We start from the raw sequence: 19303 nt of genomic DNA, 5'->3' as shown, positions 1-19303 counted from the left end.
TGCGACACTTGGCGCATATTTTGCGCCCATCCCTATTCCATTTAGTTGTCGATAGAAATCGGATCTATACCAGAAATAGTTATGCTGAAGGCCATAGGCCAAGCACCTCAGGACAAATCGTTTCTGTTTGGAAATTAAAGAACCATACTTATTGAGGGCCCACTTTGTTGCCCCAATTGCCTCTTCGTGATTAATTATGGTATAAAGTGATGCCACATCCGCTGTGGCTAACAGATATTTCTCACTTGTATTTATCACTAATGAGTCAAAGATCTGAATAAGATGCTTAGTATCTCTCAAATAAGCCTTGGTGAGAGGAACTAAGGGCTGAATAAACTTATCAACATATTCTCCCAGACGGGAGTTTATAGATTGTATCCCATTTATAATGGGTCTCCCAGGTGGTCTAGTTTGATCCTTATGAATTTTGGGTATTGTGTATATGATTGGAACCCTGCATACTTCTGGAATCAGGTATTTTTCCTCTCTTTTGTTGAGAATACCTCTTTCTCTTCCTCGATAGATTAATTCAGACAGTTCTTCTTTATATTCACTCGTGGGATTTCCCCTGAGCTTAATATAAGTATTGACATCATTAAGCTGATTTTGCAGTTCTTCATGATAATACTCTTTAGACAATACTACAATGGCCCCCCCCTTATCTGCCGGCCTGATAATAATTTGTTTATTTTCCTCCAGCTCTTTAATCCCCTTATGGATGGCTTTGGGATCCGGCATTTTCTTGATTTTCAATTGGTCTAGATCTCTAAGTACCATTTTATTGAATACCTCTATATGGTGATTGTTCTTTACTTGAGGATTAAATAGAGATTTGTTTCTCAATTGGCTGTGTGAAACTCTTCCCGGCAAAATATTTCTATCAGGTGGATTGATAATAGGCTGGTTTAGTATGTATTTTTTGATGTTCAACTTTCTTGTGAATTTTTTAATATCCACATAGGCATCAAATTTACTAAGATTCCTTTTGGGGGCGAACTTGAGACCCTTATCCAATGTCATAATTTCTGTTTTTGTTAGTTCGACCCCACTAATATTATATATTCCTTGACCCATTAAACCTTCCTTCGTTTTGACCTTGTGTCCCCCTCTACATCCCCTCTTTCGTTTGGACTTCTGGAACGTGCTCCTTGTTCGTGCCGAGGGGGTGTCCTCTCGTTCCTGCGATAATCTAAAAAAGACGAGGAAGGGCGATTATCCTGTTCCTCTCTATAGTTTGCAAGTGGCTCATAATGATTGTGAGTAGGTATTGGACTTCTTCTGGACTCCTGGTAATAGTAATCTCGATTAGGGGGGCCACCCGATTGATGGGCTTGATACTGCCCTCCTTGATGTTGGTAATATTGAGGAGGGTAGTAATCTCTTGGGTCCCTTCGATCTTGGTTGTGATAATTGGGATCCTGATGATATCCATATGGATAATTCCCCTGATTGCTGGACTGATTTTGTGGTGGATTGGATGGTTTTTGATTATTCTTATTGTTTTTCCAAACAGGTTTCTTTGGAGACTTGGTGCGAGGTTTTTGATTATTTTTATTATTATTCTTCCACCAAGGCTTTGGTGTTCTAGGACCATTCGGTTCCTCTCTGTATGGTCTAGGTGGATAATAAGTATAATCTTGTTGGAATCTAGCATATTCATCCACCCCATGTCTGGGTCGTTCAGGTGTTCTAAATCTGAATTCCCTTGGAGGGGAAATAACCCTTACCTCTCTATCAGGAGAGGATGACACTGACCCTATTTTTCCATCTTTCAGATTGAGTTGCCATTTGAATATCTGATGTGAACGATAATCGTTCGTATCCCTCATATATTTCCTTCTTTTCCGTTGTTTGATTTCAGTATCCCTTTGTTCCAATACTTTATTAAGTTGGTTAGTTAGTGTAGTGAAGGAAGGGGTGTCCTTATAACCTTCTAAGGCAGTCTTGCATTCTGCTATTGATTTATTAATCTGTGCAATTTTTCGTTGTTTCCTCTTAATTAGAAACTGCATAACTTCCAACCCCTTCTCATTGAAGAATTTGAACCATTCTTCAATGGAATCTTTGTCCAATAGTCCATCATTGATGGGAACATCCCATCTGAGTCTTCTAGGGACTATCCCCTCTTTAATGTATTGTTCGTGTGTGGTGAGGTCCCACCACACACTGACCTTTTTCTCCATGAGATGGCCAAATTTCCTAAAATTGGTATCTAGATCACATGTTTCTGCAGTATTTTTACTGGTAAATACATCTTTAAGGTCAACTGTACGGTTTTCCATATAGTTAAATATATCCATGATTGCTGCTAGTAGTGATATAAGTAAGTGAAAAATGTGCAAAAAAGGAATGGTACTACTGCGCTACCATATATAAAACCACAAAACGTGAAAAAAACAGCAAAAAATATCAAATAACAAAAGCTGCGTATCTAATAGGTGAACAAAACCAAATTAATATGAAATGAGTAAATGATAGCGCTAGTGTTAACTAGTGCTGAGTGAGTACAGTGTAAATGTTAATAATATAAATCATGCATAGTGAGTATAAATAGCAACACTTATGAAAAAATACTATTAAGTCCAATGAAATGTTGGAATGAGTTCCTTATGGGTTAACACCCATATGCAGCCCTATGGTGAACAGCTGGCGTTTCCTCCTCAAGAGCTTCTCATTAGACAGACAATGACCTTTCCCATTAAAAAGATCCAAGCAGAAAACCTCAATATAAAGGAAGAAAAAAGAAAGAGGACAAGCCTCATAGCATAATACTGTAAAACAGAGGACAATGGACACGAAACTACACCGACGGTAATAAACTCACAAAACCGCCGATTAACACAGGCTCTGAGATATATTGCCGCTCAGTATGTTCATCTCCTCACTAGGATCGAAGTCCCGTCAAACATAGGCTCCTCCCCCACGCGTTCCGTCACTAGGCACGTGACTTAGTCATGGGTCTCTGAATGACTATGGGAGACGGCTGAGCTTATAACAGAGCCGTTGCGTGTCATTCAAACAGGAAGTGAAACCACAGAAAAAAGGAGAGGGGGTTGACATCTACATCATTGCAGGTAACAACCTCGAGCACTGTGCAAAATAACAAATTCTAGCACTCGCTACATTTGGCAATATAGTACAATACAACAGTATTTTAATACAGAGAAAATTATAATCTATCAACATAGACTCAATTAAACTGTCTTGTTGATACAAAACAAAATATTTAGAATAATGTTTTAAAATTTTATATAGAACCATTAAAAAGGTATATAAAACCATTAAAAAAGAATTAAAAAAGGAGGACCTGCCTTCTTAATGAATTTAAAATTGCAACCACATCGCCCCCTACATATGATAAATACATACTACATGCACAAGAAATAATATAGAGACGTACAGACATACTCTATACATTCATGCATCCTGAGGGGGTGTCATAAAGAAATACAAAATGTGCTGCATTATTATAAAAAAATCTACGTTAGAAATTAATTATAATAAGTTGCAAATGGTGAGTTCCAGTGTCTATTTAAAAACACACTCACATGGCAACATAAAACCATATATAGACCACCTTAAAAAGGGGGAGGAAGACACCCATTCAAGATGCAGGGTAATAGCCAAAAAGATGCACAAATTATTTACATAAAAATAATAATTTATACAAAAAATCTTCTTATCCCTAGATCAATCCGATCACTACACAATCGGAACATATAAAATAAAGAACTAAAAATCTGAAATAAAACAATTCAAGTCAAATTCTACATTGAGCCCATTTGGTACTAAAGAGCGCATTTCATGTATCCATCTGGATTCGCTTTTACTAAGCTCGCGAATTTTGTGGCTGCCTCTCCAATGTGGGGTATATTTCTCCAAGGCCCAAAACTTAAGTTGTTTAGGGTCTTTATTATGACACAATGCGAAGTGACGCGAAACATTGTGATCGGGATACCCCTTTTCAATATTTTGCACATGTTCTCTTATGCGTTTCCACATTGGTCTTTTTGTGCGACCTATATATTGGAGTGAACAAGAACACTGAAGGGCATACACCACACCTTCTGTTCGACAGGTAATAAGATCTTTGATCTCATATTCTTTTTGGGTAACATGGGACACAAATTTTGAACATTTCTGTCCATTAAGGTTCGTTTTTTTGCATGCGTAACAACGCTTGCAAGGGAAAAACCCCTTTCCCTGATAGAAGGTTAGTTGATTATATTTTGTTGGGGGGTCCGGAACAGAAGGTGTGGTGTATGCCCTTCAGTGTTCTTGTTCACTCCAATATATAGGTCGCACAAAAAGACCAATGTGGAAACGCATAAGAGAACATGTGCAAAATATTGAAAAGGGGTATCCCGATCACAATGTTTCGCGTCACTTCGCATTGTGTCATAATAAAGACCCTAAACAACTTAAGTTTTGGGCCTTGGAGAAATATACCCCACATTGGAGAGGCAGCCACAAAATTCGCGAGCTTAGTAAAAGCGAATCCAGATGGATACATGAAATGCGCTCTTTAGTACCAAATGGGCTCAATGTAGAATTTGACTTGAATTGTTTTATTTCAGATTTTTAGTTCTTTATTTTATATGTTCCGATTGTGTAGTGATCGGATTGATCTAGGGATAAGAAGATTTTTTGTATAAATTATTATTTTTATGTAAATAATTTGTGCATCTTTTTGGCTATTACCCTGCATCTTGAATGGGTGTCTTCCTCCCCCTTTTTAAGGTGGTCTATATATGGTTTTATGTTGCCATGTGAGTGTGTTTTTAAATAGACACTGGAACTCACCATTTGCAACTTATTATAATTAATTTCTAACGTAGATTTTTTTATAATAATGCAGCACATTTTGTATTTCTTTATGACACCCCCTCAGGATGCATGAATGTATAGAGTATGTCTGTACGTCTCTATATTATTTCTTGTGCATGTAGTATGTATTTATCATATGTAGGGGGCGATGTGGTTGCAATTTTAAATTCATTAAGAAGGCAGGTCCTCCTTTTTTAATTCTTTTTTAATGGTTTTATATACCTTTTTAATGGTTCTATATAAAATTTTAAAACATTATTCTAAATATTTTGTTTTGTATCAACAAGACAGTTTAATTGAGTCTATGTTGATAGATTATAATTTTCTCTGTATTAAAATACTGTTGTATTGTACTATATTGCCAAATGTAGCGAGTGCTAGAATTTGTTATTTTGCACAGTGCTCGAGGTTGTTACCTGCAATGATGTAGATGTCAACCCCCTCTCCTTTTTTCTGTGGTTTCACTTCCTGTTTGAATGACACGCAACGGCTCTGTTATAAGCTCAGCCGTCTCCCATAGTCATTCAGAGACCCATGACTAAGTCACGTGCCTAGTGACGGAACGCGTGGGGGAGGAGCCTATGTTTGACGGGACTTCGATCCTAGTGAGGAGATGAACATACTGAGCGGCAATATATCTCAGAGCCTGTGTTAATCGGCGGTTTTGTGAGTTTATTACCGTCGGTGTAGTTTCGTGTCCATTGTCCTCTGTTTTACAGTATTATGCTATGAGGCTTGTCCTCTTTCTTTTTTCTTCCTTTATATTGAGGTTTTCTGCTTGGATCTTTTTAATGGGAAAGGTCATTGTCTGTCTAATGAGAAGCTCTTGAGGAGGAAACGCCAGCTGTTCACCATAGGGCTGCATATGGGTGTTAACCCATAAGGAACTCATTCCAACATTTCATTGGACTTAATAGTATTTTTTCATAAGTGTTGCTATTTATACTCACTATGCATGATTTATATTATTAACATTTACACTGTACTCACTCAGCACTAGTTAACACTAGCGCTATCATTTACTCATTTCATATTAATTTGGTTTTGTTCACCTATTAGATACGCAGCTTTTGTTATTTGATATTTTTTGCTGTTTTTTTCACGTTTTGTGGTTTTATATATGGTAGCGCAGTAGTACCATTCCTTTTTTGCACATTTTTCACTTACTTATATCACTACTAGCAGCAATCATGGATATATTTAACTATATGGAAAACCGTACAGTTGACCTTAAAGATGTATTTACCAGTAAAAATACTGCAGAAACATGTGATCTAGATACCAATTTTAGGAAATTTGGCCATCTCATGGAGAAAAAGGTCAGTGTGTGGTGGGACCTCACCACACACGAACAATACATTAAAGAGGGGATAGTCCCTAGAAGACTCAGATGGGATGTTCCCATCAATGATGGACTATTGGACAAAGATTCCATTGAAGAATGGTTCAAATTCTTCAATGAGAAGGGGTTGGAAGTTATGCAGTTTCTAATTAAGAGGAAACAACGAAAAATTGCACAGATTAATAAATCAATAGCAGAATGCAAGACTGCCTTAGAAGGTTATAAGGACACCCCTTCCTTCACTACACTAACTAACCAACTTAATAAAGTATTGGAACAAAGGGATACTGAAATCAAACAACGGAAAAGAAGGAAATATATGAGGGATACGAACGATTATCGTTCACATCAGATATTCAAATGGCAACTCAATCTGAAAGATGGAAAAATAGGGTCAGTGTCATCCTCTCCTGATAGAGAGGTAAGGGTTATTTCCCCTCCAAGGGAATTCAGATTTAGAACACCTGAACGACCCAGACATGGGGTGGATGAATATGCTAGATTCCAACAAGATTATACTTATTATCCACCTAGACCATACAGAGAGGAACCGAATGGTCCTAGAACACCAAAGCCTTGGTGGAAGAATAATAATAAAAATAATCAAAAACCTCGCACCAAGTCTCCAAAGAAACCTGTTTGGAAAAACAATAAGAATAATCAAAAACCATCCAATCCACCACAAAATCAGTCCAGCAATCAGGGGAATTATCCATATGGATATCATCAGGATCCCAATTATCACAACCAAGATCGAAGGGACCCAAGAGATTACTACCCTCCTCAATATTACCAACATCAAGGAGGGCAGTATCAAGCCCATCAATCGGGTGGCCCCCCTAATCGAGATTACTATTACCAGGAGTCCAGAAGAAGTCCAATACCTACTCACAATCATTATGAGCCACTTGCAAACTATAGAGAGGAACAGGATAATCGCCCTTCCTCGTCTTTTTTAGATTATCGCAGGAACGAGAGGACACCCCCTCGGCACGAACAAGGAGCACGTTCCAGAAGTCCAAACGAAAGAGGGGATGTAGAGGGGGACACAAGGTCAAAACGAAGGAAGGTTTAATGGGTCAAGGAATATATAATATTAGTGGGGTCGAACTAACAAAAACAGAAATTATGACATTGGATAAGGGTCTCAAGTTCGCCCCCAAAAGGAATCTTAGTAAATTTGATGCCTATGTGGATATTAAAAAATTCACAAGAAAGTTGAACATCAAAAAATACATACTAAACCAGCCTATTATCAATCCACCTGATAGAAATATTTTGCCGGGAAGAGTTTCACACAGCCAATTGAGAAACAAATCTCTATTTAATCCTCAAGTAAAGAACAATCACCATATAGAGGTATTCAATAAAATGGTACTTAGAGATCTAGACCAATTGAAAATCAAGAAAATGCCGGATCCCAAAGCCATCCATAAGGGGATTAAAGAGCTGGAGGAAAATAAACAAATTATTATCAGGCCGGCAGATAAGGGGGGGGCCATTGTAGTATTGTCTAAAGAGTATTATCATGAAGAACTGCAAAATCAGCTTAATGATGTCAATACTTATATTAAGCTCAGGGGAAATCCCACGAGTGAATATAAAGAAGAACTGTCTGAATTAATCTATCGAGGAAGAGAAAGAGGTATTCTCAACAAAAGAGAGGAAAAATACCTGATTCCAGAAGTATGCAGGGTTCCAATCATATACACAATACCCAAAATTCATAAGGATCAAACTAGACCACCTGGGAGACCCATTATAAATGGGATACAATCTATAAACTCCCGTCTGGGAGAATATGTTGATAAGTTTATTCAGCCCTTAGTTCCTCTCACCAAGGCTTATTTGAGAGATACTAAGCATCTTATTCAGATCTTTGACTCATTAGTGATAAATACAAGTGAGAAATATCTGTTAGCCACAGCGGATGTGGCATCACTTTATACCATAATTAATCACGAAGAGGCAATTGGGGCAACAAAGTGGGCCCTCAATAAGTATGGTTCTTTAATTTCCAAACAGAAACGATTTGTCCTGAGGTGCTTGGCCTATGGCCTTCAGCATAACTATTTCTGGTATAGATCCGATTTCTATCGACAACTAAATGGAATAGGGATGGGCGCAAAATATGCGCCAAGTGTCGCAAATGTGTTCATGTCCGAATGGGAGGAAATGGCTGTCTATGAAAACATGCCGCATCACCTAGTTCTGTACAGAAGATACATAGATGATTGCATCATCATCTGGAGTGGTGATGAAGCCTCCCTTATACAATTTTTCGACAATCTAAACCAGAATCAGAAGAACATCAACCTTTCATACTCAATTAGTGATAAATCTATTCAATTTCTGGATTTGGAAATCACTTTGGAACCCCAAAAAATAACTACAAAAACATATTTCAAACCAGTAGAAAGAAACAGCTATATACCAACAGATAGCTGTCATCATGATCCTTGGTTGATCAATATCCCTAAAGGACAAATGACAAGGATCCGGAGAAATTGCTCAGACCCTAACATCTTCTTAGAACAAGCTAATATGCTGGGGAAGAAATTTGTGAATAAGGGGTATGATAAAGATTTCATTCAAACACAAATCTCAAAAGTATATGATACCCCTAGAGAATCCCTCATACAGGATAAGATTAAAAATCATGCAGTTGGAATGGAACTACCGATCATTTTTAATTATAGTGTCCAGCATAAACAGTTAGAAAAGATTTTCCGAAAACACTGGCCTATTTTACAAGCTGACAGGCAACTACAAGGTATACTTCCAAGTATTCCCAAGATGATATATAGAAGAGCCCCCACCCTACGGGATTTGGTGGCGAAAAATGTTCCGGACCCCCCAACAAAATATAATCAACTAACCTTCTATCAGGGAAAGGGGTTTTTCCCTTGCAAGCGTTGTTACGCATGCAAAAAAACGAACCTTAATGGACAGAAATGTTCAAAATTTGTGTCCCATGTTACCCAAAAAGAATATGAGATCAAAGATCTTATTACCTGTCGAACAGAAGGTGTGGTGTATGCCCTTCAGTGTTCTTGTTCACTCCAATATATAGGTCGCACAAAAAGACCAATGTGGAAACGCATAAGAGAACATGTGCAAAATATTGAAAAGGGGTATCCCGATCACAATGTTTCGCGTCACTTCGCATTGTGTCATAATAAAGACCCTAAACAACTTAAGTTTTGGGCCTTGGAGAAATATACCCCACATTGGAGAGGCAGCCACAAAATTCGCGAGCTTAGTAAAAGCGAATCCAGATGGATACATGAAATGCGCTCTTTAGTACCAAATGGGCTCAATGTAGAATTTGACTTGAATTGTTTTATTTCAGATTTTTAGTTCTTTATTTTATATGTTCCGATTGTGTAGTGATCGGATTGATCTAGGGATAAGAAGATTTTTTGTATAAATTATTATTTTTATGTAAATAATTTGTGCATCTTTTTGGCTATTACCCTGCATCTTGAATGGGTGTCTTCCTCCCCCTTTTTAAGGTGGTCTATATATGGTTTTATGTTGCCATGTGAGTGTGTTTTTAAATAGACACTGGAACTCACCATTTGCAACTTATTATAATTAATTTCTAACGTAGATTTTTTTATAATAATGCAGCACATTTTGTATTTCTTTATGACACCCCCTCAGGATGCATGAATGTATAGAGTATGTCTGTACGTCTCTATATTATTTCTTGTGCATGTAGTATGTATTTATCATATGTAGGGGGCGATGTGGTTGCAATTTTAAATTCATTAAGAAGGCAGGTCCTCCTTTTTTAATTCTTTTTTAATGGTTTTATATACCTTTTTAATGGTTCTATATAAAATTTTAAAACATTATTCTAAATATTTTGTTTTGTATCAACAAGACAGTTTAATTGAGTCTATGTTGATAGATTATAATTTTCTCTGTATTAAAATACTGTTGTATTGTACTATATTGCCAAATGTAGCGAGTGCTAGAATTTGTTATTTTGCACAGTGCTCGAGGTTGTTACCTGCAATGATGTAGATGTCAACCCCCTCTCCTTTTTTCTGTGGTTTCACTTCCTGTTTGAATGACACGCAACGGCTCTGTTATAAGCTCAGCCGTCTCCCATAGTCATTCAGAGACCCATGACTAAGTCACGTGCCTAGTGACGGAACGCGTGGGGGAGGAGCCTATGTTTGACGGGACTTCGATCCTAGTGAGGAGATGAACATACTGAGCGGCAATATATCTCAGAGCCTGTGTTAATCGGCGGTTTTGTGAGTTTATTACCGTCGGTGTAGTTTCGTGTCCATTGTCCTCTGTTTTACAGTATTATGCTATGAGGCTTGTCCTCTTTCTTTTTTCTTCCTTTATATTGAGGTTTTCTGCTTGGATCTTTTTAATGGGAAAGGTCATTGTCTGTCTAATGAGAAGCTCTTGAGGAGGAAACGCCAGCTGTTCACCATAGGGCTGCATATGGGTGTTAACCCATAAGGAACTCATTCCAACATTTCATTGGACTTAATAGTATTTTTTCATAAGTGTTGCTATTTATACTCACTATGCATGATTTATATTATTAACATTTACACTGTACTCACTCAGCACTAGTTAACACTAGCGCTATCATTTACTCATTTCATATTAATTTGGTTTTGTTCACCTATTAGATACGCAGCTTTTGTTATTTGATATTTTTTGCTGTTTTTTTCACGTTTTGTGGTTTTATATATGGTAGCGCAGTAGTACCATTCCTTTTTTATATGATTACGATGTTTAGATATTTTGTATTGCTATAGCATGTCTGTTATTATGGTCACGGTTTATATTTTGTCTATGAAGAGAAGTGTGCTTTATCCATGAAATTATCTTTTGTACTCTGTGTTTTGATTATATAGCACTTGTTTTAATCCACAGCAGCCAAATTCACAGGAATTATTCATTTACACATTTTATGCACTTTAAAGTGATTGTAAACAATCACCTTGTAAAACATCCCATTCTGTTTAAAACAGAAATGAAAGGCATAACATTTATGTACAGATATATAAAAAATAAACATTATAAAAAATGTTCCCATTTTTTTTATAAGTGATCGCATTCCTTCTAATCTCCGCTGCATAAGAGCTGGGGGGGAGAAGAAACAGCAGCACACTGATCTTCCCAGTGAATGGCTGTGCTGGTGGAATGTGTCAGGACAAGTCTGATCACTGGGAGGAGAGCAAGCTGAGATCCCAGCACAGATAGAGAACTGACCACGATGTGCTCTTCAGCCTAGTGTGGTCACTTTTTGATAGGAAAGCAGAGGGACTGGCAGGAACACCAGGGATTTCACACAAAGGAAGCAATACAAAGAGAACAGGATACTTTCTCATACAAGTACATGGTACAGCAGCCACATATCAGGAATAGGAAATGGTGGGTTTACATATTATTTCCTGCGTGCAAGATCTTTTTAGTTTCGTGTAATAAAAAATATTGCCAACTACACAAGAGGAAGCTGCCTCTACACCAGCCTACTGTGCTTAATGATAAATCCCAACCAGCCCAGATCTATGCAGACGGCACATATCCACTAACTCCAAGGAAGGACAAATAGGACCCCCTTACCTCCATTATCTACCAGCCATCGGTTATAGCTGCCCATCGGGTCTTGTTGTTTAATAACACCAACAAGGTCCCCCTCCTGGACACACACATCCAAATCCTGAGCAGCATTGAAGTTGCGGTCTGCCTGAAAGAGGTTTTCTGGTGGGTAACGAGCCAGTAAGAGCGCCCGATGTTCATCTGTCTGTGGGATGTATTTGGCCTAGGAGAAGCGACATCTTCAGATCAAGAAACGGCATAGGGACAACGTAATATTAAGCGCCATTTGCGCAGAGTAGAGCGTGAAATTACTTACAGGACTTGGTACGGTCTTTCTAGCAGACTGTCGCTCTATAGTCTTTCTCTCAAAAGGCTTCTTGGCTGGAGGAGGGTTTTCTGGGAAGAAGGTGAAGACCTGGAGCTGTTCTAGGACCTTAGTGTGCTCCTCCTGGAATAAGGAGATGATGTTCCCTTCTCTCCCACCAATGCCCAACAGCTGTCAACAGAAACATTCATGATCAATGCTGGTGTTACGCTTCCAATAGGAATAAATCTGTATATCTGGGCTCAAACAGGGTAAAACATTTACATTAACCACTTAAGCCCCGGACCAAAATGCAGGTAAAGGACCAGGCCCCTTTTTGCGATTCGGGACTGTGACGCTTTAACTGACAATTGCGCGGCCGTGCGACGTGGCTCCCAAACAAAATTAGCGTCCTTTTTTTTCCCACAAATAGAGCTTTCTTTTGGTGGTATTTGATCACCTCTGCGGTTATTTTTTGTGCTATAAACAAAAATAGAGCGACAATTTTGAAAAAAATTCAATATTTTTTACTTTTTGCTATAATAAATATCCCCCAAAAATATATAAAAACATGTTTTTTTCCTCAGTTTAGGCCGATACGTATTCTTCTACATATTCTACGCAATAAGCGTTTATCGCTTGGCTTGCGCAAAATTTATAGCGTTTACAAAATAGGGGATAGTTTGATTGCATTTTTATTAATTTTTATTTTTTTTACTACTAATGGCAGCGATCAGCAATTTTTTTCGTGACTGTGACATTATGGCGGACACTTCGGACAATTTTGACACATTTTTGGGACCATTGTCATTTTCACAGCAAAAAATGCATTTAAAATGCATTCTTTATTGTGGAAATGACAGTTGCAGTTTGGGAGTTAACCACAGGGGGCGCTGAAGGGGTTATGTTTCACCTAGTGTGTGTTTACAACTGTAGGGGGGTGTGGCTGTAGGAGTGACGTCATCGATTGTGTCTCCATATAAAGGGGATGACACGATCGATGCAGCCGGCACAGTGAAGCACAGGGAAGGCGTGTTTACACGCAGCTCTCCCCGCTCTTCAGTTCCGGGGACCGATCGCGGGACCCCAGCGGCGATCGGGTCCGCAGGTCCCACGGACACGGTCCTTCGGACCAGGTCGTGGGCGCGCGCCCGTGACTCACGGCTGGGAAGATGTACAGGACGTGCCGGTACGTCCATCTGCCCAGCCGTGCCATTCTGTGGACGTATATCTACAGGCGGCGGTCATTAAGTGGTTAAATATGTTCAGCAAAATGGCGGAATAGAAACACAACGGGAATTCTAGAGTTTCAAACACATGTAAGTAGAATTTGATTCCCCCATAAAGGGTAAAAAGAAACGTGTACCAATTTCCTAGGTCATGCTGACCCACTGGTTTCACTATCATTTGAGTCAATGACATGGGACCAGTATGCAGATTAGTGGCGTTGACTTTTCTCCAAACTTTCTAATCTGCATGCTCATTCAATGGATCAAAGGGGGTAGATTTACTAAAATTGGAGAGTGCAAAATCTGGTGCAGCTACCCATAGAAACCGATCAGATTTTTTGTCAAAGCTTAACTCCGTGGTTCTCAACCTGGGGGTCGGGACACCCCCGGGGGTCGAATGACAATATGTCAGGTGTCACCAAATCCTGGGCTGTTCCTGAAGCCTGCACCACTCGTCCAGCAGGGCTGTCCCTGGAGCCCGTGGCCGCCCAGCTGGGATGTTCCTGGAGCCCACGACCGCCCACACAGCCTCTTTGTTGCCGCCCATTCAGTTAACGGCAAGGTTGGGGGGCAGAGACTAGAAGTAAGCTGACTGGTGAGGAATGTGAAGTGGGAGGGGCTGGAGGAGACCCTATCTCCTGATTTTAACATAGGTGTTACTGCTACGAGACACCACAGAGCTGGAGACACAATGGCCTGGATTCACAAAGCACTTACGCCAACGTATCTCGAGATACGCAGCGTAAGTGCAAATATGCGCCGTCATATCTGTGCGCCGTGCCCACAAACTAAGAAACGCCAGAAAATAGGCTTCAACCGACCAACGTAACTTGCCTACGCCGGCGGAGAGTGGGCGCATATTTACGCTGGACGTATTTGGCGCTCCCATTCATTTTCTATTCATATATGCAAATGAGGGAGATATGACGATTCACGAACGCACTTGCGCCCAGCGCATAATATACGCGGTTTGTTGTACGTCCGGCGTAAAGTTATGCCCCATATATGAGGCGCAACTCATGCAAAGGTACACAAGCCGTCGTATTTTACGGCGTTTACATTGTACGTGAATATGGTTGGGCGTAGGTTACGTTCACGCCATAGGCAGTGATCCGTCGTATCTAAGGCATTCGTTCCGACGCGATTCTGAGCATGCGCACTGGGATGCGTCCACAGGACGGTGCATGGGGTCACGCCTCATTAGCATGGCTCATGCCCACTTCCACCTACGCCGGATTACGCAGAGGAAACCCAGCGCAGTTTGGGAGGCAAGTGCTTTGTGAATTCTGTGCTTGCCTCTCTGCGCTGCGTCGGCGTATCGTATATTAGATACGCTACGGCGGCATAAATATGCGCCGATGTATGTGAATCCGGGCCAATGAAGGGGGAGACACAGTAACATTACCTGTGATTAGAATTGCCATTAAAAGTCCCCACTACAGTTCTCAGATGATCTTGATCAAGAGCACCCAAGTTGGCTGATCAGAACTCCCCCTCCAGCACTGCCACTGATCCCAATCCCCACCAGCACTGCCACCAATGAGTAAGAGAAGGAATAAAAATAGAGAATACATGGAAGGGAGAGGAAAAGAGGGAGAGGAATAAAGAAAAAGGGAGATCAAGAATAAGAGAGAGAACAAGAAAGATGGCTAAAGAGAGGGATGGGGGGGGGGGGGGGACAGGAAATTAGGATAGAGAGAGATAAAAGGGAATGAAAGGAGAACAAAGAGGGAGCGGTACATCCGAAAATGTACCATAAGAGGTTTTAATCATAGGCGTGCGCACAGGGTGTGCCAGGTGTGCCCAGGCACACCCTAATCACCATGTGCAGCACAGATTCCCCCTACTGCCCTGGCTCCCATCCCCCCCCCACAGCGCTGCCAGCTTCCCTCCTATTGGCTGTTGCTCCTGGGATGTTCTAGGAGTGGGGAAGGGGCCAGTAAATATGTAATTTACCGACCCCTTACCTTTCTGAATGAACATCGTGAGTGATTGGTAGTGTGTGTTTGGGCTTTGGGGTGCACACCCTAATGCAATAGGCTGCGCACACCTATGGTTTTAATACTGTACAAGTGGAAGGGACTCGGGGAGCGCTAAATGTCCGTGGGTTAGGGGTGCAAATGACTTGTCTTGCTTTGGGCGCCGACAACCCAAGGCAAGGTAATTTTACTGTTAGGGGTCCCCACAACTTGGGAAATTTTATCAAGGGGCCACGGCACTAGAGAGGTTTAGAACCACTGGCTTAACTAAACAAACTGAAGTTAGAAGCCGATTGGTTTATTGGTTGAACTAGATGGACTTGTGTCTTTTTTCCAACCAGACTAACAATGTAACTATACTTCTGACTGGTTTCTATGTAGAGCTGCACCAGATTTTGCACTCTCCAGTTTTAGTAAAATCAACCCAAAAGTACTGAATCCCCCAAAAAGCCAGGCAACTAGCATTTTAAGCAGGTTGGCAATAGCAGCCCTGTATTTCTCTTGGTAGAGAAAGCTATGGGTGTAGGAGCAATTCTTTGTCACAGCAATCTTCTAAGTGAATGGTGGAATTGTGATGTAGAATGTAGGATAGCGCTTTTATTACACAACTAAATTTGGCTATGTGTCCTCTTCAGAGCAACACAGGTTACCTAAATAAAACCATCAAGGCAGTTTATAATTAACCCAGGAAAGTCACATGTGTCCTTCAGAAGTCAAGGTGGTCTAAAACTAAACATCCTGCAGCTATATAAACTATGCGGTCTGCATGCACTTAGAAGAGCATTTCCTAGCCAGATAGAATATTCATGGCTTGAAGAACAACTGGTCTGGTCTGGCGGCGGAAGGGAGGAGTCTTGGAATGGTGCGGTCGGAGTGGAGGAGCAGCTAGACGGGAGCCCTTGCTCTCCAACCCTGCGCTGATTTTGGAGATGTGATGCGAAGTGAAGGGCCAGGACCTCTCCCTCTCCCCGCTTGATCACCCCCCCCCCCCGGCTCGGAGATGCTGTTCCTGTGCCGAAACTTCACCCCCCTCTTCCCGGTCAGGTCTGCCTGAGATCCTCAATACCCGCAGCACGTGCGGCTCTCCCAGCTGAGCAGTGGCGGTGGCGTGTAGCATAGCGAGGACTGCGCTCGGGGACGTCTCGACGTACAGAGCGGGAGGGGCTGCAGCAAGGCGAGTCGGGGCCCGAGCCCTCCGTGACAGCAGAGCGGTTTGTGGCGCTCTGTAGCCCCCCCCGTTTTGCGGAGTGTGCGGGCGGCTGCGCTGTGTTGTGGCGGACTGTGGCGTGTGGGTGCCAGCACCGTCCCCACATGGGGAGCGGAGGCTGACGAGAGGGAGATCCAGCACCTCGCAGCCTTGCAGCCCAAGTAACCTAAGCTAACCAAAAGAGAGAAGATTGTGTCTGTTACTGGCCCCACGAGTACTACCAACAGGAGGGTAAGATCAGAAACGAATTGCAGCAGTTTCTATTTGGTCTTTTGAAAACTAACAGAATGGTGAGTACACTGCATTCATCAGAGTGGTGAGTACAACGCTTTTTCAGGAACTAATGAAAAAAAATATTAATGGGACATTTGCAATAGAGGAGTTAACAATTCTTACGGGACTGGAATGAAGACAAGTAATAAGTGACATAAGGGATATGTGCTTATTAAGATTACTCCCAGTGTGCGTAACCATATTGTTTGTTGGCGGCTCCCTCCCTTGCTATGTTTCCTTTTCCATTGGGATAATTAATTAAGACACAGTGAGATTTCTTTTGAATACATGTGGAACATGCGTGGAACCCCACGGGAAGACTGTGATGTTTTTCTTAGTTTATATTATACTTTGGTATAAAATAAGAGGGGTCAGCATCTGTGTGCCCCGAATATCTCCAACTCAATGGTAAGGGCAGAAATATCATAGCAACTTTAATCTGTGTCATAAGAAAACATCAAAAGGGAGAGCACGCTGAATAAAAGTACCTAAGAGTAAAAATCAAAGTTTTAAAGAAAGCTACAGACAGGCTGTACATAAACAGGCAGCAGTGGACACTCGCGCATAGATGCTATAGGCAACTTTATCAGATGAATTGCATATTGGAAGTTTATGTGTGTGGTATTCAAGATTTTTTGAGAACACGCTTGAAAGCCTGCCAGTGGGATGTAAAGCCGCATGGCTCACAGCTTTAACCCCTTGTAGGAAACGCACCCAGGCCCTGGCAGTGAACAGTACTAAGATAAGGAGAAATGCTCTGATAAGTTTTGGTAAAAACGCAGTTCAATTCAGCTACAAAAGTGCTTTGCCGGCAGGTGGCTTACTCGAGTGACAAACCCGGCGGGATCCTCTGGGGTTGCTATTCCCAGAACTTCCCTGCCGGCCCTATAACTTTATATAAAGGAAAAGCCATTTGGAGCTCTTTTCTGTTTGTCCTCTTCTCTCCCCCCTTTTTTTTTTTTTTTTTTTGTGTATTATTTTGCTGTGCGTTTTCTTTATATACTGCGACAGAAGAGGGAGGAGAAGGGAGGGGGAAGAGGAGAGAAGGAAGGAAGGAAAGAAAAAAAGGGGAAAAAAAAGAGAGAGAAAGGGTGTACATATAGGCTGGCATGCCCCCTCAGGCTTAAAACGGAATCACTATAAAATGTCTATAAATCATTGGTAGTCGCATCTTGGGCACGGTAAGAAGCACGGGTAAATAAGACTATTGTAAGACCAAGAGGGGTGAAAGATGACCACAAGGGGAAAGGGAGCGAAAGGTGGGGCAACCCCAAAGGTCCCCCGGTTAAGCCAAAGCCCAGGCCCGATGTGTAAATTTGTGACACACGGGACAAATGGAGATAGCCAGCCCATTGAAAAACCACTAACTGGTAGAGGTGGCCAAGCAGATAAAGATAAGAAGAAGGACAAGAAAAAGGGGGCTACTAATACACCGGCAGATTTAGAAACACTCTCAGAAACATTTGCAGAGACTACAACCGACCAGGATGGAGAAATTGAACTAGATCTGGGCAATAAGGAGGAAACGCAGGATATGACACTTCTACCAACAAAAATGGAAATGGAAGGAATGTTCGCCGCTTTAGAAAGATCACTCAAATCGCAAATGGAAAGAATGGAGAGAAATATGGGGCACATATTGGAAAGAGTTGAAGAAGTGGAAAAAAAAGTCGATCATAATGTAACCTCAGTTAAAAAACTAGAAGAGGAAATAAAAGCACTAAAAATGAATCAACGAGAACAGGCGTACAAATTAGAAGATCAGGAAAATAGAGATAGAAGGAAGAATATTAGAATACGTGGAGTTCCAGAAACAACACAGGCTGAGGACTTGCCAGAAATAATAAGGAAAATTTGTAATCCAATATTAGAAAGAGAAACAACTGCCCCTTTAAGAATAGAACGAGCGCACAGGATAAGACGACCCAGAGAAAGACCACAGGAATATCCAAGAGACATTATTGTTCGATTTGAAAGCTGGGAGGAGAAAAATCAACTTTGGAGAAATCTGAGAGGGAAGTCGCCATTAGAATACGATCAACATAATATTCAAATCTACCAAGACCTGTCCCAAGAGACGTTAAAAAGAAGAAGAAGCTTAAAACCACTGTTGGGGATCCTGCAGGAAAACGACATTCAGTATAATTGGGGATTCCCAGCATGTTTAATAGGGAGGAAAAACGGGAGTTCGGCAAGACTGAGGTTTATTGAGGAAATACCAGAATTTTGCAATAGTTTGGGCATCCCAATACCAAAAAATCATTGAAGATCTGGGCCGCTGGGGGGGGGGAGGCGTGTGGGGGGACGGGGATGGGAGGGGTTAATACAGTAAGCAATCAGCAAGGGATAGGGGAGAGGGGGGACCCGGAGAGCGCTCTTACACCAGTCTCCCATTATCGGGGGATAAGAGACCGGGCTAAAATAGAATTCCACCTTAGCCAGAGGAGCAAAAGAGCGCCAATAGCGCCAAAGGGGGGAAAAAAGCTCTAATCAACCATAGGGTCAAGGATCGACCAGGAGAAAGAAGGGGAGGGGGAGGGGGGAGAAAGCCCTACATGAAGACCA

General features: G+C 41.2%; 1 protein-coding gene across 2 annotated transcripts in view; it reads right to left on the bottom strand.

Annotated features, from left to right (window-relative positions):
• LOC120946769 (dynamin binding protein) overlaps positions 1–19303 on the bottom strand; it is a 217549-nt gene that overhangs the window by 12491 nt on the left and 185755 nt on the right. For both annotated transcript variants that reach the window (XM_040361457.1, XM_040361458.1), the window contains 2 exons: positions 12063–12242; positions 11771–11969 (listed from right to left, as the gene is read on the bottom strand). In XM_040361457.1, coding sequence (XP_040217391.1) covers positions 11771–11969; positions 12063–12242 — 379 coding nt within the window. The remainder of the gene's footprint in view (positions 1–11770; positions 11970–12062; positions 12243–19303) is intronic.

This window comes from Rana temporaria, chromosome 8, assembly GCF_905171775.1.
Source record: "Rana temporaria chromosome 8, aRanTem1.1, whole genome shotgun sequence".
Classification (NCBI taxonomy): Eukaryota; Metazoa; Chordata; class Amphibia; order Anura; family Ranidae; genus Rana; species Rana temporaria.
The sequence above is the reverse complement of the archived record's forward strand: the minus strand, read 5'-3'. Positions and strand labels throughout refer to the sequence as shown.